Raw genomic sequence first — 26803 nt, 5'->3', positions numbered from 1 at the left:
TTTACTTTTTTACTCTGGTTACCATGTAGAATCAACAGAGGGAGTGAGCTGGATTTTATTCTTTCTTGCGTTCACTAGAGCTGTTCCCTAAGTTATAGTTACGCTAATGCAAACCCTGACAAGTTTTGGTTCATTAAACACATTCTAGATTGAACTAATCATATGTTGAAATTGCAAGTTTCCACTAGAGACTGAGGTTACCATCCATAACATCAGATGGAGCAATACCACCTTAACAGGCCAGATACAGAAGCAAAAAGCTCTTTGCAAGGGATTTGAAGAAATTGGCAGGTTTCACTTCCTGGTTTTTTCCATGTCAACAACAAGACTGATTTAACATCGGGAGACAAGCAGCCTTTGTATAGTCCTCCTTTTCTTAATATCTAGTGCCACAGTTGCTTAGTTTTCATGAACATTCTTGGATAGATTCATTTTGCTATTGTCTGAGTTCAAGTTTTCCAAAGTGTAAGGGAAATGGTGTAACAGCTTTGTTTACTTTTTACATTTAAAATTTTGGTTTTCCCCCCTCAGACTCAATTTATTTCCAAACAAGCTAATATGTCAAAAACTTCATCAGAAATAAAAAAAGGTGATCCAAATATTGACTACTTTTAACAATATTGAATCTGTAATGCATGACCAAGTTTACAGAGTTATTATGCTTCGTTGGTTTAAAACTATAGAAATTGTGCATAAGGTCACACAGAACTAAATAAATTCACAAAACCGGTTTCCTGAAGGCGCCCTCTATCTGGCAATGCTAAGGTCAACAAATCTTTCAGGAACAAGTGACAGCTGGTCACTATTTGAGATTTGTGTAATTTCATAAAGAAAAAAATCTGGAACCCATGTTCTGTGTGACAGATTCCAGAAAAATATGAACACGTGTAACTGAAAATAAAGGCCTAACACACTCATGCTGCACCTGACATTATCACCATCCAAGCACTGAATATTTTGATAAAATCCTGATTATCCCACCCTCCTTTCCCAGGTGGAGGAAGGGGCAGTTTCTGGGAGAGGAGAAACAGCTCTGGCTTGTTGATTTGTTTGTTTTGGCAAGGGCGGGGGGAGGCTGGAGAGATAACTTTTGTGCAGACGGAGGAAAAGGTAACACTTGCACAGGCAGAGAAGGTGAAGAGGTGGGTGGAGAAATAAGTCCAGGATAATAGAGAGGACGAGATGGGAGTGCAGGGAAAGGAGACAGGATCAAAGAAGGTGTCATTCATCAGCAAATGTGAAGGATCTGAGTGATATCACCGTGCCTCTGTACGAGGAAGTTTGACGCAGATCAGGGAAGGGATTTACAGTAGGCAGGGAAAAGAGGCTGGGGGAAACGGACAGAATAGGTTACTCCCTGTGAAGTCATGGATAATTTTGGAGGAATGTAACCCCCGTGTTAGTGGCTGGCCAGGGATGAGTGCAGATCAGGACACTCCCAGTGTCAGTGGAGCGGCTACATAGGGATAGACTCATAGACTTGAAGGTCAGAAGAAACGATCATAACCATCTAGTCTGACCTCCTGCGCATTAAAGGCCACAGGACCTCATCCGCCCACTCCTGTAATAGACCCCTAATCTCTAAATGAGTTACTGATGTTCTCAAATCATGATTTAAAGACTTCAAGTTACAGAGAATCCACCATTTACACTAGTTTAAACCTGCAGGTGACCCGTGCTGCAGGGGGAAGTGAAACCCCCCCCAGGGTCTCTGCCAATCTGACCCAAGGGTTGAGGTTGGGGTGCACAGTAGGATACTCCTTGTGCCGGTGGAGTGGTGGGGCAGGATGCTCCCCATATCAGTCGGGCAGGAATTCATAGATTCGAAGGCCAAAGGGACCACTGTGGTCTTCTAGTCTGACCTCCTGTATAACCCAAGCCATAGAACTGCCCCCTAACTATCCTAGAGCATAGTTTTCATAAAAAACATCCAATCTTGATTTAAAAATGGTCAGGGATGGAGAATCCACCATAACCCTGAGGAAATTGTTCCAATAGTTAATTACCCTCACGGTTAATTTTTGCACATTATTTCCAATTCTGAATTTGTCTAGCTTCAACTTCCAGCCATTAGATCATGTTATACCTTTCTCTGCTAGACTGAAGAGCCCATTATTAAATATTTGTTCCCCATATAGGTACTTCGAGATTGCAATCAAGTCACTCCTCAAGCTAAACAGATTGAGCTCATTGAGTCTATCACTGTAAGGCAGGTTTTCTAATCCTTTAAACATTCTTGTAGCTCTTCTCTGAACTCTCTCCAATTTATCACATCCTTCTTGAACTGTGGACACCAGAACTGACACAGTATTCCAACTGCAGTCATACCAGGACCAAATAGAGAGGTTAAATAACCTCTCTACTTCTAATCAAGATTCTCCTGTATGTCTCCAAGGATCACATTAGCTATTTTGGCCACAGTGTAACACTGGGAGCTCATCTTCAACTTATTGTCCACTGCAACCCTCAAATCTTTTTTCAGACACACTGCTTCCCAGGATAAAATCCCCGATCCTGTAAATATAGCCTACATTCTTTGTTTCTATATGCAATACATTTACATTCAGCTGCATTAAAAAACACATAGTGTTCGCTTGCACCTAGTTTACTAAGTGATTCAGATCATTCTGAATCAGTGACCTGTCCTCTTCATTATTTACCACTCTCCCAATTTTCATGTCTTTTGCAAAATTTATCAGTGATGATTTAATGTTTTCTTCCAGGTCACTGATAAAAAATGTTAAATTGTGTAGAGCAAAGAACCAATCCCTGTAGGACTCCATTAGAAACACACCTGCTTGATGATGATTCCCTGTTTACAATCACATTTTAAGACCTATCAATTAGCCTGTTTTTATGTGTACCATAATTTTATATCATTCTAGTTTTTTTAATCAAAATGTCATGTGCTACCAAGTCAAATGACTTGCAGAAGTCTAGGTATATTACATCAACAGTACCTTTATCAATCAAACTTGTAATGTCATCAAAAGAAATATCTAGTTAGTCTGACAGAATCAATTTTCCATAAATCCATGTTGACTTTCATTAATTACTTTACCCCCCCTTTAATTCTTTATTAATCGAGACCTGTATAAGCTGCTCCATTATCTTGCCCAGAATCAACATCAGGCTGACAGACCTAAAATTACCTGGATCTTTTTGTTTACCCTTTTTAAAATGTGGCACAAAATTAGCTTTTTTCCAGTCTCGTAGAACTTCCCCAAAACTCAAAGTCTTATTGAAAATCAGCATTACTGGTCCAGCTTGCTTCTCGGCCAGCTCTTTTTAAAGTCTTGGATACAAAATATCTGGACCTGCTGATTTAAAAATGTCTAATTTTAGTAGCTTTTGTTTAACATCCTCCAGAAATACTAGTGGAATGGAAAGAGTGTTATCACTATATGATGAGACTATATCATCTGTGTTTTCTCCAAATAGAGAACAGAAATATTTACTGAACACTTCTGCCTTTTCTACATTATTAATGATAATTCTACCATTTTCATCAATACCAGTGTCCAGGTTCTCTTTGTTCCTAACACATTTAAAAAACTCCTTCTTATTGTCCTTAACTCAGATGGCCATATATTTCTCCTTGTGTTCCTTTGCTTCCCTTATCAATTTTCTACAATTCCTAAGTTCTGATTCATATCCATTATTATCAATTTCCCCTATCTTCCATTTGTTACATTAAAAAAAAATTATAGCTACTTTCACTTCCCCTCTAAACCAGATTTAAAAAAAACACCAGCACAGCCTTCTTCTTCAATTGTGAGAGTGTGGTTTTTGGAGCATATAGTAAGATGTTCTTAAAAGATTCCCAATTATCGTTCACATTTTTCTGATTAAATCCACTCTCCCAGCTGACTGGGCTCATAGTTGTTTTCAGCTTCATGAAACTGCTGCTTTAATAGGGTCATGTATACATGTTGCTGGTCTGGACTTTATTCTGTTTGCAGGGATGAGTTTGGCCTGCAGATGGCAGTGGGAGAGCAGGAATGAGGCTGGCATGGGTGGTGGGGATAAGGATACTCAGTGCTGATGGGGTAGCAGGGCAGGGATGAGGTGAGGGTGTGGTGCAGGATACCCCCAGTGATAGTGGGGTGGAACAGGCAACATGAGGTGGGGGCCAGAGCAGGATACTGCCGGTGCCGGCAGGGTGGCTGGGCAGGGCTGAGGTTGGGCTGCAGGGCAGGAGACTCCTACTGCTGTGGGGTGGCCACAGTACTGGGTTTACAATGGCGCCAGTGGTACCAGACCCACACTTGGAAGGGGCCCATAATAACAACTTGGAGGCCCACAAACGGTTAATCCAGCCTAGCCACAGCCAAGCAGTGCACTGCAAGGTGTGTGGGGAGTTGTAGTTCGCGTGCCGTTGCCGTCCACTGGGGCCCTTGGACCTGTGCCGCCAGCTACACTAGTAGTCCCATAATGCCCCGCCCCGTGCTGTGAGCTTCTGCCCCAGCTGAAGTGAGTAGCAGCGAAGCGGACCAAAAAAAAAAAAAGGAAAGGGTGCAGGGAGAGGGTTCCCAGTGCCGGGGCACTGATCCTCTCCATGGGCAGGGCCATCTCCAGGCACCAGCGAAGGAAACAGGTGCTTGGGGCAGCCAATGGGAAGGGGTGGCACGTCCGGGTCTTCGCCGGCAGGTCCCTCACTCCCTCTCGGAGCGAAGGACCCCCTGCCAAATTGCCACCGAAGAATGAAGCAGCGTGGTAGAGCTGCCGCCGAAGTGCCGCCGATCGCGGCTTTATCTTTTTTTGCTTCGTCGCTTGGGGCGGCAAAAAAGCTGGAGCCGGCCCTGCCCATGGGGCATAGGGTAGGGGCTCCTGGCTCGACCCCTTCGCCCCCCCAAGTCTCCTCCACTCTCCTGGGGTGGCAGCAGTGCTGTGACTCCCGGTGTTCGGCCCCCTGGCAACCCTGATGCCCAGCCGTGGGCTCCTGGACACTATCTTGATCCTGCAGCTTTGCACCAGGTGTGTGTATGTTCTCGACCGCCGTGGGGGAGGCTGGTTGTCAGTGGCCCTCAGGGCCGGGGGGAGAGGGGGCAGTAACAGCAGGGCTGGCTGCCGCTCTCCCACCAGCGGGAATGCCCAGGAACTTCTCCCCCACAATTTTCCTCCCCACACTCCACCCCAGTAACTTTACTGTTTCACTTAAAGTCATGAGGGATGGTGAGGCAAAGGGAGAAATAGGCTAAAGAAACTAACTTTAAAAAAAGTTTTTAAACATTATTGTACCAAAATAGAAAATCCAGCTTTAAAAAAATGTATTTACGAAATATGACTTTGGGTGGAGGAGGTGGTGGTGTAGGTGCAACTCCATTGACTGCTATATCAGGGCTTAATATGGCTCATAAATGTGAAAATTAAACACTTGTATTCAGGTCGCCAAGCAGGCCCTCAGTATTGAAACACAAAAGACAAAACTAACAAACAACACCCTCCCAAACAAGTAAACCAAATTCAAGAATATTCTGGGTATATTGATGCTAGCCTAGTTTGTTCTCTATGGGCTGAGTGGAGGTCTCAATCAAGCATGGCTTCAGAGATCTTATTTTGTTTTTGAATAAATGTTTTCATCCCCATACCAGCAGTACCACGTTTACTATGGCACCAATGGCGCCATCGTGCTGGGCCCATAATGACTACATGGAGGCCCACAAATATGTTTGGTGCCGGGCCCACAAAAGGTTAATCCGGCCCTAGGTGGCCGGGCAACATGAGGTGGGGCCGTGGAGCAGGGTACTTACTCCCAGTGCGGTGGGGTGCCAGGCAGGGTGGAGATGGGGGTGCAGAATGGGGTATACCCAGTGCCAATGAGGTGGCCGAGCAGAGCTGAAATGGGGGCATGGGGCGAGAAACACCCAGTGCCTTGGGGTGGCCATGCAGGGCAGAGATGGAGGCATGAGGCGGGAGACTCATGGTGCCTTGGGGTGGCCAGGCAGGGCGGAGATGCGAGCCAGGGCAGGGTACTGCCAGTGCCGTTGGAGTGGCTGGGTAAGAATAAGGTTGGGGTGAGGGCCAGGATGCTCCCGGTGCTAGTGGGGTGGCTGGGCAAGGCTGAGGTTGGCCTGAAGAGCAGGAGACTCGCAGTCGTCAGGCAGGGCGGAAAGGGGGCACGGGGCGGGAGACTCCCGGTGCCAATGGCGTGGCTAGGTAGGGCGGAGGTGGGTGCAGGCGGTCCGGTGCCTTTACCTTTCTGGCCCAGATACTCGAGCTGGTGCCGCTGGCTCCGCCGCTGCTGCAGCTCCTGGAGGAAGCGGGACTCGGCGCTGCTGCCTCTGCCCCCGGGAAAGACATCGGAGCCCGCGGACGCCTCGGTGGAGCTGTCCACGCTGTCCCGGTGCCGGGCGCGGCCCCCACAGCTATACAGCTCGGTCAGGAGGCCGCTCACTAGGGAAGAGGTTCTGCGGTACCTGCCCGCGGGATCCTCCTCTTCCTCCTCTTCGGCCAGGCTGTCCGCGCTGCTGCCGCCCCTGCCCCTAGCGCCCTGGCGCTGCGGGCCGGGGCTTCCCGCTCCTGCCGCGGGTTCCCAGGAGTTCCCGCCCTCCAGGTCTATCTCCAGCAGCTCCATCCCCCGGGGCCGCCGCCCGTGTCCTCAGCCCCGGCCGGGCACAGCCTCGCCTTGCCCCGCGCCCCAGCTGCCGACTAGCCATGCAGCACGGCTCGCAGCTCCCGCCCCTGCCTTGCGGCCGTCGGGCCGAGTTCCGGGTTCAGCCTATTCTACACCGGGCAGCGGGGGGAGACTCTGTACCTGTCTGCCTGCAGGAGCTGCCGGCCAGACGCAACACCCCCCGCTGAGTGGTACACGCCACCCTGGTACAGGGTTGGGGCATTGCACCTGCTTCGGGGGACCTCGTCCTGGGACATTGCACCTGCTGCAGAGGGGTGGGGACCCGGACTCCCCTGCAAGAACACTGCAGTTGCTGCGGGGGGGAGACTTTCGCAGGGCCTGGTCCAAAGGAGGGGCATGGCCACAGGGCCACAAGCCCATCACCTGTCAGAAAAAACATGCAGACTAAATTATGGATATTTGAATTTGATTAAATGTTATTTATATAAACCTGGTGAGAGTAGGTTTGTACCTATGTATCTAGCTGTGAGGGATGGGGTGGGGGTCGTGTTATGAATTTGCTTGGGCCCAGTGAAATGTTATTTGGGTCTGCAGTGGAAACTCATCACTGAAGCACCAGGAGAAAAACCACACTAACTTTCAGTACTGGCTGTGCAGCTAAATTCTCCCAGGAATGAATGACCTGGTTGGAGAGAAAATGCAGAGTGAGTAAGTAGTGTTAGAGAGTACACTGATTTCTTTATTCTAATACAGTTCTCTGTTCAATATTAGAAGGAAGCAGTTGTCTCTGTGATCTTTTCGCCATTGACATATGACATGACAACACAGCACCTGATTACCTTTCTTTTTTGAAGAGCCTGCCAGATGTATATGTTTGTGCTACTGTACCTGAGCTAGACATGAGGAGAGCAGCAAGCCATGTCCACTACTCTCTCTTTCCCTTACTCAGCAGTAGCCAGGTGCACAGATGGCATTGGCCTTTTGAACATAACAATAAGTAATATTTAGTTTTGTTATAATAGGAATTGTGATTCTTTTCACTAGCTCCGCTACCCTGGACTTCAGCGTAGCGCTAACAAAGTCACTTTAAAAATTCTCTGTGTAGTATATTTCTTGGCTAGGCTCCTGTATAATTTTCTCAATTCAGAAGCTGCAGACTCACAAGACTGCACCTGAATTTCATCCCCCGTCCTCAACTCTGCCTAGTCATTCATTCAGGTTATTGTTTTTCACTGTTACCATGGCAATTTTATTTTCAAAAGAAAACAAAAGTTGCTGAAAATGACCTGTTCTACTGTACAGTTGTCCCCAGGGGGGAGCCATTGTAATAGCAACCTATCCCAAGCCTAACACAGTAATAGAAAACAATGCAAGAAACTGTCTTTTATGACCAGAGATCACTCATTTGCCTCAGCTGTTCACAACAAAATACTGTTCACCCACTCTATGCAGTATTTTTCCAAATGGTTTTTATGTTCAGTTTAATGTATTAATTACAACATACGGTGCAGCAACCCAAAATGTCCTAAGTTGCCTGTCACAGACATCATCTGTAAGTTCTGTGTCCCATATCAAATGGTTAACGAAGGTTTCTATATTAAGATGTCTCCCACCTTTGTTATATCTTCACTGTTATGTGCATTGCTGAATTTCTTGTGTACTTCTTTCTTCAGTGTTGTCAGTTATCTCAAAGGCAGACCAGAGAAAGGGAAATTTACTGACATAAAGTATGCCAATATATTTATACTACTATAGTTATGGTTAAGTTTAAGATTTTGTCACGGTTATTTTTAGTAAAAGTCACAGACCGGTCACAGGTATTAAACAAAAATTCACGGAAGCCCGTGACCGGTCTGTGACTTTTACTAAAAATAACTATGACAAAATGGGGAGGGGGGTAAAGCACCCACTGCTGCTGCGGCTCCAGGGTTCCCGAGGCGCCTGTGGCGGTTTGGAGATCCAGGGTCCTCCCGCCGCCCACAGTGGCTGAGAGCACCAGGATCTCCCCACTGTGTATGGCAGCTCAGAACTCAGGGGTCTCCTCAACGCCCGCAACAACTGGGAGCTGCAGGAGCCTCTCGCCATGGCTCGGAGCTCTGGGGCCAGCGGTTGGGAGCTGCGGGTGGCCCAGCTGCCTGCGGTGGCTGAGAGCTCCAGGGTCCCCACTGGCTGACAGCTCCAGCCCCACTGCACCATGTTATCAGATTTGCCCGTTACTTTGGGGTACGCTCATTTATTAGGGTGACTTTTCTGGGGGGTGTCTGTAATTCTATTAATGTACTGCTCGTGTCACTTGTGTTTTCATATGGAGCTCTACTTCTCCCTTCTGCAAGTCCCCTTCCAATGGAGCTATCCTGCAGGACTTAGGTTCCCCAGGGCTGGGTTCCTCCAGCCCCAGAACCAGATGAACACACAAACACATTAACAGAGCAAGTCTGAGTGGACCGGGTCAATCAGCACTCTCAAGCTGACCCCTTATATGTCCCTGTACTCAGCGGACTGGGTCAAGCAGCACTTTCAAGCTGCCACCCTTATATGCCACAGGTACCGCACTGGAATGGAGTAAACCTGAGCAGGCTGCCACCCTTATATGCCCCTGGACTTGGTAGTCTGGGTCAAGCAGCATTTCCAAGCTGCCACCCTGGTATGTCACAGGCTTAGCACGTCTCTATCCCCACTTTCACGTTACAATTGTACTGGTAGTAGCCCACTTGATGAGAAAACCCCACAGTATTTTTGGGGCTACAGGGATCTTTAGCTTAGGTAAGAGGAGTGTTGCTGCTCTGGGGAAGCAAAAAACACAAAAGAGTAAAGTTCAGAGAGAGAGGGAAGCAACCAGCTTAACCATAAAAGTTATTTATTGAATAATAGTGATAACTACACAAGGAGAGCCTAAACAAACATAATAGTTACATTATTAAAGATCACAAAAGTCATATATAAGACAACTATACCTGATCAAACAAGTCAGGGTTAGAAAGTTATACCTGATGTAGAAAAGAAAACAGAGAGAGAGAGAGAGAGAGAAAGAGAGAGAGCTGGGGTCTCACCACTCCATGAAACTTGGACTGGTCGGGGTTCCCAGGTGATGGTGGTAGCTCAGGGTCCTGAGTGCTGGCGACAGGCAGAGCCCCCAGCACGATCAGTCAGGAGAAGATGAAATCCCAGTGGAACTGATGCAGAGTTTGGATCCATGCATCAGAACACTTACTTGAGCGTGTGTAGGGTTTGTTTTTTTTTTCTGTAGAGAAACAACAATGGTTCAAGGGAGAACACTAGATTTGTTTATGGGTAAACTGATGACTCAAGGGTTTTCTTTAGACTAGACAATAGGAGCTGATCATTCCTAGCTATGAGTGGTGTTCCTTCCAGGGAGCTCACAATGTAATTAGGCAGCTTCAGTATTTTGGATATCAATCAAGGATTCATCACTAGAATTGGCCTGATAACTGCTGAGCTGGGTGTGTACAAGCGTAGGTTCATTAACATCTGGGGCAGAGATCCCCCATGATGCAATGCTTCCCTGCTTTTCTGGTCCCAGAGTTCAGTGCGGTTCTTGCCTTGGAATCTCTGTTCTCCATTCTGCTAATGGACAGGGCCGGGCTCCAGGCACCAGCGGAGGAAGCATGTGCCTGGGGCGGCACATGCTAAGGGGCGGCATTCCATCTAGTCTTGGGGCGGCACAGCCCGGGCGGCTTTTTTTTTTTGCTTTGACAGTTCGGGCGGCAGTCCGAGCAGCTTTTTGTTTGTTTGTTTGTTTGCTTGGGGCAGCAAAAATGGTAGAGCCACCCTGCTAATGGAGATGCCTCCCTGTCCCATCTTTGATGCAGATGAGGCTAGGGGAGTTGCCTTAATCCTGTCACCCTTGTCAGGAGGGGTCTAGGTGTGTCTCCCGCTGCCCTTCACTGCTCTCTGCAAGTCTTTTCTCTGATCGGTTTTTGTTCAAGCAGAGGGTGGGTGTGTGTGTGTTCTTCATGAGTCAGACAGGCTGGATACTGCGCCCTGGTTCCCCAAGAACACAGAGCTGACTGGTATCACCCGGGGCTGAAGCAGAAAATGTCATGGAGGCTCTGCAGATTCTGTGACTTCTATGACATAATCTTAGCCGTAGTTATGTTTTTTCTGAAATAAGAGCGTCTACAAGAAGAATTATACTGGTATATCTATAATGATATAATTATCCTGGTATACCAGGATACCACTATAATTATGCTGTTACATTTCTGCATGTAGACATGCCCTTAGTCTTTGAACCTATGCCAGTTCCCATTGAAGTCAACGGGATTTTTGCCAGTGACTTCCTTCAATGGATTGTTTGTAGTGCTGTTGTAGCAGTCTTGGTCCTAGGATATTAGAGAAACAAGATGGGTGGGTAATGTTATTGGACCAAGTTCAAGTTGGTGAAAGAGACAAGCTTTAGAGCTACACAGAGCTTATCTCTTTCACCAACAGCAGTTGGTCCAATAAAAGATATTACCTCACCCATCTTATCTCTTCCTTCAGTTGGGACAGAATTGGGAGCTATATACATCCACTTTTCCACCTTCACTTTGAAAAAACACTATCACTAGATATCATGAACAGCCCTTTCAACTCACTTGCATTTAGTGGGATCCCAAATAGTCATCCTCACCCTCAAACAATACCTATCATCATAAGACCTCATTCTATCTGCGGGAATCTCACATGGCATCCTATTTAGAATTCCTCAGGGAGGATAAGCAGTTGTTGACACATCACAACCCTCTGGATCATCTTTGAAAAGAGGGTTGTTAGCATTACCTGTTACCAAAAGGAATTTTGCAGCGGCATGTACACCTTAAAATAAAAAAAAGAGCTACCAAGACAAAACACTACATTGTGTATCACATGTGACAGATGTTAGTTATATTGCTTAATGCACTAGTGGAAAGTGTTCAGATTCTTCTGTCATGAGAGCCAAATAAAAACCAGAGTAGAATAGAATAACAAGCACAAACCTCATAAATATCATGATGTTAGAAGTTCATTTAGTGGAGCTGTTTTTTTTTAAAAGGACACCTTTTGGTAGTATAACAAACAAAATTAAGAACAGGAGTACTTGTGGCACCTTAGAGACTAACAAATTTATTAGAGCATAAGCTTTCGTGGACTACAGCCCACTTCTTCGGATGCATATAGAATGGAACATATATTGAGGAGATATATATACACACATACAGAGAGCATTAACAGGTGGGAGTTGTCTTACCAACTCTGAGAGGCCAATTAATTAAGAGAAAAAAAAAACTTTTGAAGTGATAATCAAGATAGCCCAGTACAGACCGTTTGATATCAAACTGATATCACTTCAAAAGTTTTTTTTTCTCTTAATTAATTGGCCTCTCAGAGTTGGTAAGACAACTCCCACCTGTTAATGCTCTCTGTATGTGTGTATATATATCTCCTCAATATATGTTCCATTCTATATGCATCCGAAGAAGTGGGCTGTAGTCCACGAAAGCTTATGCTCTAATAAATTTGTTAGTCTCTAAGGTGCCACAAGTACTCCTGTTCTTCTTTTTGCGGATACAGACTAACACGGCTGCTACTCTGAAACAAAATTAAAAACAACAAAACCAAACAAGACCAAAACCAAGAAACAAAAATCAATTAACCAAAACAAATAATAAAAATAACAATCCTACCACAAACAGATTTTTTTTACCCTCAAAAGAGAAGAGCCAGAGGTTCCATGATGTCCATGAGGGACTTTGCAATTGTTATTGTTTTTAAGTGGAAGGTTCCAGATACTGCAGTGATGGGCAGCAGTATAAAACACTGAGCCAGGTACTCAGGCAGGAAGATTTTAAAGAGGAGGGGAACACCCACAGCTGCTATTCACTTGAATTGGAACTATGGGAGCTCAGCACATCTGACAATGAGCCCCAAGGTGAATACCTGCAGCCAGGGGGAGCAATCCCAGCATCCCAAGCAGGCGTGTGGTCATGGTGCCTTGTGAAAAAGACCCACCGGCTCAGCACAGGCAAGTTGCTAGCTTTACCCAGCATGCACCAGTGACTGTATGGCCTGAAGTGTGGAGTACCAACAATGCCAAACATAGTGCTGCTGTGGGCAGTCACTGGCTCTGTGGACACACTGGACCTCCATCCCTCACCTGGCTGCCTCCCAGCAGGGGGCACCAAACGTGGGGGCTTGACAGGCCTGCCTAACAGAGTCCCAAGCTCCAGGAGCAGCGCCAGGTCTGAGTAGGATGACCAGATAGCAAGTGTGAAAAATCAAGACAGGGTGGGGGTAAGAGGCACATACCTAAGACAAAGCCCCAAATAGCGGGGCAGTCCCTATAAATCTGAAACCTGTAAATCAAGACATCTGGACACCCTAGGTCCGAGAGAGCATATGTCAGAAAACCCAGGCCACGCGCTGCAGCTGGATGCCACCTGCGAGGGGGGCAGTGAGGTGTGGGAGTGAGGCACTGTAGGCCAGGTTGAGGGGGGGTGAGGTGGGAGAGGACACGGCAGGTTGAGGAGGTGGGCGTGAAGCAGGGGCGCGGCGGCTGGCTGAGGGGTGTGGGAGTGGGGCAGTCCGGTGGGAGTGAGGTGGGGGCGGGGCTGGCTGAGAAGATGGGAGTGAGTCGGGGCGGGGCTGGCTGAGGGCCTGGGAGTGAGGCGGGCGCGAGGCAGGTTGAGGGAGGCGAATGGACTGTCCGAGGGGATGGGAATGAGGCTGAGGGCGGAGCTGGCTGAGGGGGTGGGGTAGGCTGCAACCCTCGCGGCCAAGGCCGCTGCTGAAGCCGGGACGGTCACGTGACAGCGCCTGCTGCGCTCCCTGGTCATATGCCGAGGGCGGGGCGCCGCTCGAGTCGGTTTCGTTCTGCGCTCGCCTGGGATAGCGCCGGGACGGAGGCTACGGGGCTGCGCTCGGGTCCCGCACGATGTTTCCCGCGGTGCGGGGGCTGGCGCTGGCCGCGCTACTGGTGCTGAGCCGCCACTGGGGCTGCGCGCAGGCGGCCGGGACCAGCGGGGCGCGGAAGCCCAGCGTGGTGCTGATCCTCACCGATGACCAGGATGTCTGCTTGGGCGGCATGGTAACCTGCTCTCCCTATCGCCCGGGACGTCCTGGGGGCCCGCCCCCAGTCCTGGGCTTGGGGGGGCCTGTGTCCCCGTTGTGGTCCTGCCCCCGGCTGTGTCACGCGTGGGCCTCGCGGTGCTGGGCGCCCGGGCGCAGGCAGCCCCGCGCTCGAGCCCGCTGGGCGCGGCAGCGTTTGCTCCTGGCCTGACCCGGTGAGGGGTGAGGCTGTGCGGGGGCTCGGTGGGGCAGACGCACCCCTTACAGGTACCTCGCCAGAGGGGCGGGAGGGGCTCTGCCGTGGCCAGGGCCGTTCATCTCCGCTTTGGCAGTGGGGACCCTGAATCTTGGGAGAGGGAAAAGCGCCTTGAGCCCAGACCAGTTTGAAGGGGGCAACTGGCTGCATAACAGGTGTTTGGAAGCTGTCGTGCAACTTCCCTCTGGTGTGTGTCTGGGCCGGGATGTCGCCTCCCACTCAAGGAACCCGTGTGCGCTGGCTGACCGGGGGCTTGTCGTTAGCGCAGCGTCCCTGACAGAACGGGTGGGATTTGCCTTGTTTGCGGCTTTATTAGACAGGCGGAGCGTCAGCTCTCCCCTAGAAAGTCCATAGAATCAGCTAGGATGGTGTGTAAATGGAAATAGCTCTTAATTCTGCCGGTGCCTTTCTGTGACCCTGTTTCGTTGGGTTATTGCAAGCGTGACTTCGTGGGGTTTAATTTGTAGGGCAAATATTGAGACACAATTATCAGAAAGGCAACATATTGCGTTTTGGGGTGCAAGTTCTGCACTGTTCCCAAGAACATGAGGTAAAAGAATATATATGCCTTTTGGGAAGCGAACTAGTGTAGTCAGAACTTCACACTTAGTTATCCATATTAAAGAGAGAGGTAACGAGAAAATTCTCACTCACAATGCTTTGGATTAAACACTCTAAAAAAATCCCTGTCTTTTCATATTTTATTTTTCCTGTTTTTTGCTCTTCACACTAGTTGAGCAATGAAGAAAATCATTTCCCTCTTCCTAGTCCCCAGTTCTAGATATTAACCGATTATGAGTTTATCTTCCTTATTGTGCTGGGAATGAATTATTGACCAAGACTGACAGTGTTCTGTAAGCCTGACCCTGTCATGAGACAAGCATGGATTCATTAGTTTTTACTCTCTCTCGGGGGCAGAGGTAGCTCAGTGGTTTGAGCATTGGCCTGCTAAACCCCGGGGTTGTGAGTTCAATCCTTGCCGGGGCCATTTAGGAATCTAGGGCAAAAATCTGTCTGGGGATTGGCCCTGCTTTGAGCAGGGGGTTGGACTAGATGACCTCCTTCCAACCCTGAGATTCTATTCTATTTTAGTATACGTGTTCACTTTTCATCACACCCTGAAGTAACAGGTCTTCATCAGTCCAGAATGTTAGGATTTGCAGTTGACTGTCTTAAACTGACCAGCATCAACACACACACGGTTTGCTATATGCATAGTGTTTATTACATCAGGACCACTTAATTAACCTATCTGTATGTAGTTCTTCACTTGGGATGTTGAGTGCTTCAGGATGTCCATTGAAGGAATCAACATTAAAACAGAAATAGGGCCTGTGACTTGACAGATTCCACAAATTAAACAATGAATGTTACTTAGAGCACTTTTCTTTCAAAGATCCCAAAAGGCTCATTTTACTGTAGTCGTTAAATTCTACTTGCCCAGGGTGAGTACCTGTTTTTGATAGAGTAAAATATTAGGGTTTTCATTCCAGTGAGGGTGGGAAAGTAAACCTTGTGCCTGGGCTACTTAGTGTTAATAAAAAGCAACAAAGAGTCCTTTGGCACCTTATAGACTAACAGATGTATTGGAGCATAAGCTTTCGTGGGTGAATACCCACTTTGTCAGACACGTGTTTTAATAACCATTTTGAAAGATTGTTTCACTAACGACATATGAGGAATCAATTCACACTATGAGATTGTAGCAGTCTGGCTCCAGGATGAAAAGGGGCATTTTAAGAAAAACAAAACACTGTTTTCTGTCTAGAAAATGATGTCTGGTTGATCCATTTGAATGAAGAAACATTGGGTAGAATGTAATAACTTAAAAGGAGAATTCTGTCAAAACTTGCAAAAAGTAAACTAAGAATTTTGATAACTTTAGCCTTGCATTTTAGATGTAGAGTTTGAAGTTTCACTGCAAAGAAATGGAGGCATTGATTTGGTCTAGCCAATGTTTAAATACTGTGGTGATTGGTACTCTATAAATACCTCCCATGAAAATCAACTTAAGGTTGCCAGTTTAGATAGCACACTAGCATCTCAGTATCCAGATATTTTTAGCTCATTGTACTAATTACTATCTCTGTTACAGACACCGCTAAAGAAGACCAGTGCCCTTATTGCAGATATGGGGATAAGCTTCTCAAATGCAGTAAGTGGTGACATTGACTTCAGTGGCATGTATTTATTGAAGCTATTGTAATTTAAATACCTATGGTGGTAATGGTATAACAGACGTAATCTCTAATTTGGCTCTGAAGTAGGTTTAATTTCAATTTTTTAAATATGGAGAATACAAGGGGGCAGATTAATTCCTGTGGTAAGGTATGAATTGGACCCAAGATCACTTTCTGTGCCTGGGATGGACCATTTCAGAACACTTAATTTAATGAATATTTTTAGAAAATGAAAGTTTTGGCTGTAAACTAATAAGGAAATCTTTCAAAGATTTGGCTTTGTACAGGTTTGAAAATTGACTAATGGTTCCCCATTCTTGTTTACTGGAATTGTTACAATAAGTAGTATTTAAATAACTGTTCATTCTCAAATAACTAGTGCTTTCTGCTGTGTGTATAACATGCGTTTTCTAAATTGTAAACTCTACAGAAAATATAAACCCAATCCCACGTGCAACCTCTAATTGATAAAAATATTTGGGTGGTAGTTCTATATGCCTAAATAAATGGGAGTAATCTGATCTATGTGATGTGAGTGACTTATTTGCATATCTTTTAATGTCTTTTGCTATTTGCTAAAAACTAGATTTTTTTTTTTTTTTTTTTTTGCCTCAACGAGTCAATTTACAATTTGTATTTTTTCATCCTGTGTTCTAGTATGTGCCCAGTGCATTGTGCTGTCCCAGCAGAGCCAGCATCTTAACAGGGAAGTACCCACATAATCATCATGTTGTCAATAACACTCTGGAGGGAAACTGCAGCAGCAAATCATGGCAGAAAATACAGGAACCATATACCTTCCCAGCTCTCCTCAAGTCCATGTGTGGCTATCAAACGTTCTTTGCTGGGAAGTATTTAAATGAGGTATATCTTACTCATATTTGCTGTTACACAAGTGAATTGCCTGTACTGAAAATAACTTTGTGAAATCAAGTCTTAGTCCTTATTTCTGTAGATAAAATAAACCCCCATAATATTTAAAATACTACTGTTTAGATGAAAAATCCTTTCTCAGAATTGTTAAAGGAATGGAGGAAATAAGACATGCAACCTAACTTTTCTCAGCTTAGTTTGGCCAAAGTATCACATCCATGTAATAGGTAGTCTTGAGAGAGTCAAATATCAGAGGGATAGCCATGTTAGTCTGGATCTGTAAAAAGCGACAGAGTCCTGTGGCACGTTATAGACTAACAGACGTGTTGAGAGAGTCAGTAGTTTAGTCCTCCACTTTAGGAGTACTAGAATTTGAGGATTATATTTGGGGAAGGGATGTGGGACAGGACTTCTGTGGTTAGGTCATGTGCTGGGTTCCCCTTCCCCCCCCCCCCCCATATCATAGAAACCACATGGTCCAGGAGGTTCTGGCAAGGGAGAGAAAAGAGAATATTTCAAATCCCCTACTGATTATACATCTGCGGGTTGGAGAGGGAATTGTTAATTGTATACAATTTAATTTTTCCCTTTAAAAAATTACATACAAACAATTAAAAGAACATTTTGCAAAGTCGAGCATTCAAAAGTTAGGCAATAACAGATTTAAGGTTGCCCCACTATGTGTATGCATTTAATAGTCTTTAATATGATATACTATATTTTTCTGCAGGACTCCTGTATAGTTCAGTGCACAGGTTGGATGTACAAGGGAATAGAATTAATGTTGCATGGGCAACTGTAAATCTGGTATCGCCTTTCTTTGCAACCTTTTAATGTAGGAGTATTTGTATGTCGTACAAGTCAGTGTGTGTTTATCTGATTAGAACTGGGCCTTTGCATTTCTGGCTGCTGTGGAAGAAAACAACCCCCCCTAAATATAGCTTATATCTCAGTCACATCTGAGACTGTGCTTGGTTACTTTCTGTTTTTTTCCTTTTTTTTTCCAGTATGGAGCAGAAGATGCAGGGGGAATAGGCCATGTTCCTCCTGGATGGAGTTTTTGGTATGCTTTGGTATGTGACAGCTCCTATTAAATACCTAGTTGTAGATACTTTACAAAAGTAAATCTAGCTTAATTGTGCTCAATCTAAGAACCGGTCTGCTTTTTGCATGCTTCTGTTAACTAAAAGAGGAAATTCCCTTCCTTCATAGTGTGTTGCATTTTCTCAGCTTTGTAAGGAGGCTGTTGATGTTGATGAGTTATTTCTAAAGAAGTATCTGAAAACCTGATTTCAACAAAGGAAAACTTGCCATTATTATAGTATAGAATCACTTTGGTTTTACAAAAGGCAAAGCTTGTAGGCCTTTTGCAGTGCACATACTACAAATACTTCAATAGGACAAATTGTTTGATAAAATCAGGCTTAACAAATACTTGTTGACAACTCACTTTATTTAAAGTGGTCAATGAAATAGTAGATTCTTGTCTTTTTCTATATCTAAATGATATATTCTTTTCTCATAGGAAAAAAATTCAAAGTACTATAATTACACTCTTTCAGTAAATGGAAAAGCACGAAGGCATGGTGAGAATTACAGTGCAGATTACTTGACAGATGTACTGGTAAGAAACATCACAACAGCTGCATTACTGTTCCATTTCTGACCAAACGCTACTTTATGCCTGGCTGTGTTACTGAATGGATATTGCCTAATCTTGGTGTTGTCTTTACTTCAGGCATAACCAGTGAAGCAAGATTCCAGCTCTATTTAAAGAGGGCAAGGTTGTATATTCAAATATAGGGAAATGAAATTGTTAGATAGCTGTTAGCCAAGGGCCAGATCTGGAGGTGAACACTGACTTCAGTGGTAGTTCAGGGTGCTTGACCAAAATATTGCTGATTGGTAGGTCATAGACTTCCATTTAGAACAAGTACCAACCTGTGAAATGGCAATTTGGCTTAAGACCTAAGAGAATATGCTTCACTTCAGCCAACTGTTGTTGTAACGGAGTTCTAACTTAGCTCTCATTTGGTTTTAGATGTTACAGTATGTCTATATATGTGATTTCAAGAGACCTCTATTAACATAAGAACTTAAGAATGGCCATCCTGGGTGAAACCAATGGTCCATCTAGTCCAGTATCCTGTCTTCAGACAGTGGCCAATTCCAGATGCTTCAAAGGGAATGAACAGAACAGGGCAGGGGTGGCCAACCTGAGCCTGAGAAGGAGCCAGAATTTACTTATGTACACTGCCAAAAAGCCACAGTAATACATCAGCAGCCCCCCCCCCCCAATCAGCTTTCCCCTCCCTGCCCCACCTCCCAGCCCTGCCGATCAGTGGTTTCGTGGCATGCAGGAGGATCGGGGTGGGGGCAGAGGGGAGAGAAGAGTGAGGGCACAGCAGGGGAGGGGGTGGGAAGGGGTGGAGTGGGGGCAGAGCCAGGTGTTGAGCTGTGAGCACCCCCCGGCACACTGGAAAGTTGGCGCCCATCTCTCCATCCCTGGTGTCTGTGCCTATACAAGGAGCCGCATATTAACATCTGAAGAGCCGCATGTGGCTCCGGAGCCACAGGTTGGCGAACCTTGGAACAGGGCAACAATCAAGTGATCCATCTCCTGGCATATAGTCCCAGCATCTGGCAGTCAGAGGCTTTGGGACACCCAGAGCATGGAGTTGTATCCCTGACCATCTTGGCTAATAGCCATTGATGACCCTGTTCTTCATGAACTTATCTAATGCTTTTTTTGCCCCAGGTATACTTTTGGCCTTCACAACATCCCCTGGCAACAAGTTCCACAGGTTGACTGTGCATTGTGTGAAGAAGTACTTTCTTTTGTTTGTTTTAAACCTTCTGCCTATTAATTTGATGGGTGACCCCTGGTTCTTGTGTTGTATGAAGGGGTAAACAATACTTCCTTATTCACTTTCTCCACACCATTTATGATTTTATAGACCTCTATCATATTCCCCACCCCCTTAGTTGTTTCTTTTCCAAGTTGAACAGTCCCAATCTTTTTAATCTCTCCTCATAGGGAAGCTGTCCCATACCTTTAATCATTTTTGCTGCCCTTCTCTGTACCTTCTCTGTTTCTTAAATATCTTTTTTTGAGATGGGGTGAGCAGAACTGCACAGAATATTCAAAGTGTGGGTGTATCATGGATTTATATAAGGGCATTATGATATTTACTATCTAATTATCTGTCCCTTTCCTAATGGATCCTAACTTTGTTAGCTTTTTTGACTGCTGCTGCGCACTGAGCAGATGTTTTCAGAGAACAATCCACAATGACTCCAAGATCTTTCTTGAGTGGTAACATCTAATTTAGACTCCATCTTTTTGTATGTATAGCTGGGATTATGTTTTCCAATATGTGTAACTTCTCATTTATCAACACTGAATTTCATCTGCCATTTTGCTGCCCAGACACCCAGTTTTTGAAATCTCTTTGTAACTCTTCGCAATCTGATTTGGTCTTTACTATCTTGAGTAATTTTGTATCATCTGCAATCTTTGACACCTCACTGTTTACCCCTTTTTCCAGATCATTTATGAATATGTTGAACAGCACTGGTCCCAGTACAGATCTCTGAGGGAGACTGCTATTTACCTCTCTCCATTCTGAAAACTGACTACTTATTCCTACCCTATTTCCTTTCTTTTAACCAGTTACTCATCCTTGAGAGGACCTTCCCTCTTATCCCATAAGTGCTTAGTTGGCTTAAGAGCTTTTGGTGAGGGACCCTGTCAAAGGCTTTCTGAAAGGCTATTTCCACTGAATTACTCTTGTCCACATGTTTGACCCCCTCAAAAAATTCTAAGAGATTGGTGGGGCATGATTTCCCTTTACAAAAGCCCTGTTGACTCTTCCCCCAACAAATTGTATTAATCTATGTGTCTGATAATTCTGTTCCTTTCTGTAGTTTCAACCATTTGCTTGGTACTGAAATTAGGCTTTCCAGCCTGAAATTGCCAGGATTGCCTCTGGAGCCTTTTTTAAAAATTGGCATCACATTGGCTATCCTCCAGTCATTTGGTACAGAGGTTGGTTTAAGTAATAAGTTACATCCCACAGTTAGTAGTTCTGCAGTTCCATAGTTGAGTTCCTTCAGAACACTTGGATGAATACCATCTGGTCCTGGTGACTTATTATGGTTTAATGTATCCATTTGATCCAAAGCCACCTCTATTGACACCTCAATCTGGGACAGTTCCTCAGATTGTCACCTAAAAAGAATGACTCAGTTGTGGGAATCTCCCTTATATCCTCTACAGTGAAGACAAATACAAAGAACTCCTTTAGCTTTTCTGTAATGGCCTTGTCTTCCTTGAGTGCTCCTTTAGCATTTTGATCATCCAGTGGCTCCACTGACTGTTTGACAGGCTTCCTGTTTCTGATGTACAGTAGAACCTCAGAGTTACGGACACCTCAGGAATGGAGGTTGTCCGTAACTCTGAAATGTTTGTAGCACTGAACAAAGCACAGTTCAGGCTCCAGATCCAGCAGCTCGCACTCCAAGCTAGGATTCAGCAGCAGCTGAGCAACCTAGTCAGCCCCGACGGGGGGAGCAGGGGGCGTGTGTGTGAGAAAACAGTGTGGTCCCTTCCCAGCCGGGAGAATGGGGGGTAAAAACAATGCGTCCCCCTCCTGGCTGGAGAGGGGGAGGTAAAAAACCATGTCCCCCTCCTGGGGGGGGGGGGGGGGGGGGAAGGGGTGTGTGTGTGTGTGAGCTGCGCAGACCCCAGCATTACTCCTCCTCTGCTGTCTCCGGCTGCCTTGCCCTGGCAGCTCCAGCGTCTTGCTGTAAGTGGTTGTCCATGAGGTGGGGTGGGGGCAGCCGCCCAGATGTGCCCACCGTTAAGATGAAATACAGGCACAGTACAGTGCTTGCTCTTTTTTATTAATCTCTGCTGATGCCTGATTGGTTACTTCTGGTTTCACATGGTGTCTGGTTGGCCTTTCAGTCCATAACTCTGGTGTTTGTGTCTTTGAGGTTCTACTGTACGGGGGGGGGAATTGCTGTTTGAAGAGAAAACTAGCAAAAGACAAATTTTTTGGCATACCAAATTATACTTTTACACTTGACTTGCCAGAGTTTATGCTCCTTTCTATTTTCATCATTGGGATTTGACTTCCAATTTTTTAAAGGATGCCTTTTTGCATCTAACTGCCTCTTTTATTCTGTTTAGCCATGGTGACGTTTTGGTCCTTGTATTGTTTGTTTTTTTTTAATTTGGGGTATACATTTAATTTGAGCCTCTGTTGTGATGTTTTTAAAACTTTCCATGCAGACATTTTACTCTTGTGACTGTTTATTTTAATTTCCATTTAATTAGCTTCCTCATTTTTGTGTAGTTCTCCTTTCTGAAATTAAATGCTACTGTGGTGGGCTTCTTTACTATTTTTCCTTCCCCCTCCCCCCCCAAGGATATTAAATTTAATTATATTATGGTCGCTATTACTGAGCTGTTCTGTTATTTTCATCTCTTTGACCAGACCCTGTGTTCGACTTAGGGCTAAATTAAGAATTGCCTCTCTCCTTGTGGGTTCCAGAACTAGCTGCTCCAAGAAGCAGTCATTAATGGTGTCTAGAAACTTTTTCTCTGCATCCCATCCTGAGGTGACACATCCCCATATTGACTGGGTACAGTTGAAATCCTCCATTATTATTGAGTTTTCTATGTTTATAGCCTCTCCAATCTCTCTGAGCATTTCACAATGACCATCACCATCCTGGTCAGGTGCTCAGTAGTATATTCCTTCTGCTATACTCTTATTATTCAAGCATGGAATTTCTATCCATGGAGATTGAGATAGTTTGATTCATTTAAGTTTTTTATTATATTTGACTCTGTGCTTTTTCACATGTAGTGCCACTCCCTCACCAGTACAACTTACTCTTTCATTCCTATATATTTCATACCGTGTTATTGCTGTGTCCCATTGATTGTCATCATTCCATCAAGTTTCTGTGATGCCTAATAAATCACATAGGATTACTAACTATCTATGTGAAGAGAACCCTCCTGCCCTGCTATACATTCTCAGGACAGTTCTCTGTCGATACCTTTGTAAAATACTTAGTTGTCTGCCTTCATGTGATGTAATTGAATTGGACTTTTTCATTTGACTGATGCTTCAGTTCCTACCTATACCAAAGGTATACCAAAGATACTGAAAGGGTATAGAGCATTTTACAACAGTATTGACATGCTATGTGATTTAATGTTAAATATTTCAAATTAACCTTGTCTGGGTTAGTGATTATGAAAAAGGCTTAAGTGTTGGTGCCTGCTAGCTTGTTGCTTTTGGCCATTAAGCATTGAGGACTCTGGACTGACAAAAACAGCGCTTCACTACACAGACTTCAGAGGATGTATTGACATATCCTGAACTGCGTGGAAGATGAGAATATATTAATGTGGTCACGTATAGCACCAGACTACCAAATACCAGTCTTCTGTCAATAGCGGCGGTATTTGCCTCTTTGACAGGAGTTGGTCTCTCATTGGTCCTGTAGGCCTCTAATCTCACAAAATCCAGAATTGATTTTAATAGCTTCTGTCAAATGGGCAATAGACAATCTATTTATGTAGAGTTCTTAAAGTCCATTGCTTCAGAGGCAGAATAGAGAGCGCTGCAGAGCTGGATGACTAATCAGGCAGAAAAGGAAAAACATGAGACTAGAATAGGGAAGAACTGAGATGGAAGTGGTAACTGTGCACGTACGAAGATTAGTTCTAATGATTGGCAAAGGGAAGGCTACAGTAATGGGCTGAAAGGAATAGTAAGTGAGATTTGCTGTCACATGTAGGCTAAGGTGAACAGGAAGTATTCAAGATAAGACTTGAAAATGAGTGGCTTGGTGAGGGAGATCAAATGGAGCAGCACAAGTGAATGAAGCTTAAAGCTATACCCTGTTGGTGCCTCTTCCCTAATCACCTCTCTCTCTTTTTTTTTTTTTTAAAAGTGGATCATCAAACTAGTGCGTGTTTGGAGGATGAATGTAACAAATAAGTTGGCAGCAGTAGAGCAGGGAATGAAACATTGACCAACAGAATGACTCCCTTCTGAGGAGAACAAACTGTCAAATTCTCATCTAAAAATACATTCAGGATCTGGATCCTATATCCCCTGAAATGTAGAAAGATTTAGGAAGTGCATGAAATGGAATTGTACTTGACAGTATGAAAAAAAAAAAAAAAAAAAATGTAAGTGAAGGCAGGGTTTGAAAGGGAGCTCTGTCAATACAAGGACTGAGTGAGATGAGAGATTTGAGTCATTCTTTACATCAAGCTTTCCAGCTCTGAATGACATGAAGGTCTGAGGCAATTAGAGGGGTGAAGGACAAAAGACATCTTACGTTGAAATAGGATTTATAAGTAACTCAGAACATTTGGGATTGATTTACCACACATTCTACTTCAAACAGTTGTAAAAGTTCAATCAGCGAGATTATAAAATAGTTTACAAGCACTTCTTGTATTCAGACACTTCTAGTCTTAACTTTTTCGGACAGTTTTCACAGCTTAACATTAGGGTTTGTTATGACTATTGTTGGAGAGTTTTTTAAACAACTATCTTTGTGTATGCAGGCTAATATGTCCTTGGATTTCTTGGAATATAAATCTAACTTTGAACCCTTCTTCATGATGATCTCCACTCCAGCACCACACTCTCCCTGGATACCTGCGCCTCAATATAAAACGAGCTTCCAGAATGTCAGTGCACCAAGAAATGGCAATTTTAACATTCATGGAAAGGTAAGATGATTTGCAAGAATCCAAACATATTACCACATTAATTGGTGGAAATAATTAGACAGTGGGTCTGATTTACATGTGTAACACACTGAAGTTTAAGTGGTGAGAAGAATGGGTTAATGTTGTTCTGGTGCTCATCTGATTTCAGCATCACATTTTTTAAAGGATTGTGATCTTCATCTTTCAACTCTTATGTGAAACATCTGATGTAGCCATCTGAGATTAAGATCACAATCCTTTTAAAAACTTGATTTTTCTAACCCTATTGGTGATAGGAGACTGGCTATCCTGACCTTCAATAATAAACACCTGTTGCTACACACTTGTATTTTAAGATTCAAGAACTTAATGTTTCTTTAATTTTGGAGTGAATTTATGCAATAGGATAGAAATTATGATTGTTACTAAGTTTATTGACATTTTACCTTCAGCTTCCAAACCATTAAGAACTTTATTCTGCCAGAATCATCACTCACGTGCATAAGCTCTAATGATGTGCTTCCATAATCTGCAAACTTGTTCAGCTAGAGTGCCACCTTAAATAGATTTCACACAGAATGAAGAGGGAAATGCCTTAAGTTGCTCTGTCAAGTGGCCAATGGATATGGGTGTTGATGAGCACTGTTGTCTCTACCAAAGAGACTCAAATCACTCCCTTTTTAATGGAAAACGTTACCAGTCATCAATTTTACCAAACTATTTAGAAGACCTCTTGGTTAAGTCATGAATCATAGGTCCCAATGCCACCAAATGCTGTTGACATCAAGTTTTATCATCTCTTCAGTAGACATGGTGGCACCATCCAGGTGTCAGCATATGAAGTTAATGTAAATGAGAACAGTTGTCTTGGTAGAGTCGAATTTAAACCAGTGGTAAGACAAAAGCACTCAAAGGAAGTAACTGGGCAATGACCTGACCTTTAATATTTGCCTTTCAGTTGTCAAGATAGTTTGCAGTCTTGGGTCAGACTTGCTGAATTAGTATCTGTTTATAAAACACATGGATAATGAGTGTGACAAGATACTTTCACTTTAGCTGAGAATGGCTACAATCTCCTATCTGAAAAGCCAGCCACAGTAATCACGGTCAGCTCCATACTAGATGTTTGCAGTTTGTTCTACTTGTGGCTGAAGGAGAAGGCCATATAAATGGCAGTTAGTAAGACATGTTGATGCCTTCTTGAGGCTTTTTTGGGCAAAGATATACATTCAACTGTGATTTGGTTCAAAATCCCAGTCCAAATCTTGAAGAACCTTAGTGGGCTATATGGAATCTCAAACTTTCTCACTGTTTGCAACCCAGTGACATCTGTGTGCATTGGGGCTATTGTGACTGATGGAGCCCAAGGGCAAAAGGCAAAGGGCTCTAGATCATGGAACTCTTTACTAGAAGGGGTTAAAATGACTCCAAGCTTAACTGATCAGAGCATGATGTACAACCCAGTTTTTTGCAAGTCCTTTGATAATGATGGAGGCGTGAATAGAAAGAGGGAAGACAGTGGCTTATGCTAAATAACAGTGTCTAAACCAGGCAGTAGGAAGCAGAATCACCTTTTTTCCATAAAAAGATCCTTAGTTTTATTTGGGATTTAGGTACTACAGTGGTTGTGTGCTTTAAAAATAGAAAGCTAGAAGCGGTTATTTGGTCATAACCAGCTAAAAAATACAATGCTGATTGGCTAATAGTGTGGGAGCTGCCCTTAAGTGCAAAAACCTCTGCACTTGGCTGCATAGCAGTGCAATGCACAAGGAAAACCATAGGGATTTTCTTAATTCTTGATGCTTACAGCACTTACTCCATCTATAGATATTGAGGATTCCGCAACAGGGGAAGAAGGAAATGTTAGGCCATGTCTATACGTACAGCGCTGCAGTGGCACAGCTGTAGCGGTATGGCTGAGCCGCGGCAGTGTGTCTGGTGAAGACACTATGCCAATGGGGAAGAGCTCTCCCATCAGCATAAAAAACCCACTTCTGTGAGCAGCATAAGCTATTCTAGCGGGAGAAGTTCTCCCACTGACATAGTACTGTACACATGAGCGCTTATGCCAGTGTAACTTATGTTGCTCGGGGTGGGGAGGTGGAATATTCACATCCCTGAGG

General features: G+C 44.5%; 2 protein-coding genes across 3 annotated transcripts in view; one reads left to right on the top strand and one right to left on the bottom strand.

Annotated features, from left to right (window-relative positions):
• The window catches only part of TBC1D30 (TBC1 domain family member 30), a 98848-nt gene extending 92159 nt beyond the window's left edge, over positions 1–6689 (bottom strand). For both annotated transcript variants that reach the window (XM_054025646.1, XM_054025655.1), the window contains exon 1: positions 6199–6689. In XM_054025646.1, coding sequence (XP_053881621.1) covers positions 6199–6577 — 379 coding nt within the window. In that variant the 5' untranslated portion in view covers positions 6578–6689. The remainder of the gene's footprint in view (positions 1–6198) is intronic.
• Positions 6690–13382: 6693 nt separating this feature from the next.
• GNS (glucosamine (N-acetyl)-6-sulfatase) overlaps positions 13383–26803 on the top strand; it is a 32891-nt gene continuing 19470 nt past the window's right edge. Inside the window, exons 1-6 of the mRNA XM_054025634.1 lie at positions 13383–13643; positions 15976–16035; positions 16718–16924; positions 17941–18006; positions 18459–18557; positions 24534–24701. Of these exons, the coding sequence (XP_053881609.1) occupies positions 13491–13643; positions 15976–16035; positions 16718–16924; positions 17941–18006; positions 18459–18557; positions 24534–24701 (753 nt within the window). The 5' untranslated portion in view covers positions 13383–13490. The remainder of the gene's footprint in view (positions 13644–15975; positions 16036–16717; positions 16925–17940; positions 18007–18458; positions 18558–24533; positions 24702–26803) is intronic.

This window comes from Malaclemys terrapin, chromosome 1 (assembly GCF_027887155.1).
Source record: "Malaclemys terrapin pileata isolate rMalTer1 chromosome 1, rMalTer1.hap1, whole genome shotgun sequence".
NCBI lineage: Eukaryota > Metazoa > Chordata > Testudines > Emydidae > Malaclemys > Malaclemys terrapin.
Note: the sequence above shows the minus strand (reverse complement) of the source record. Positions and strands in the feature narration are given on the sequence as shown.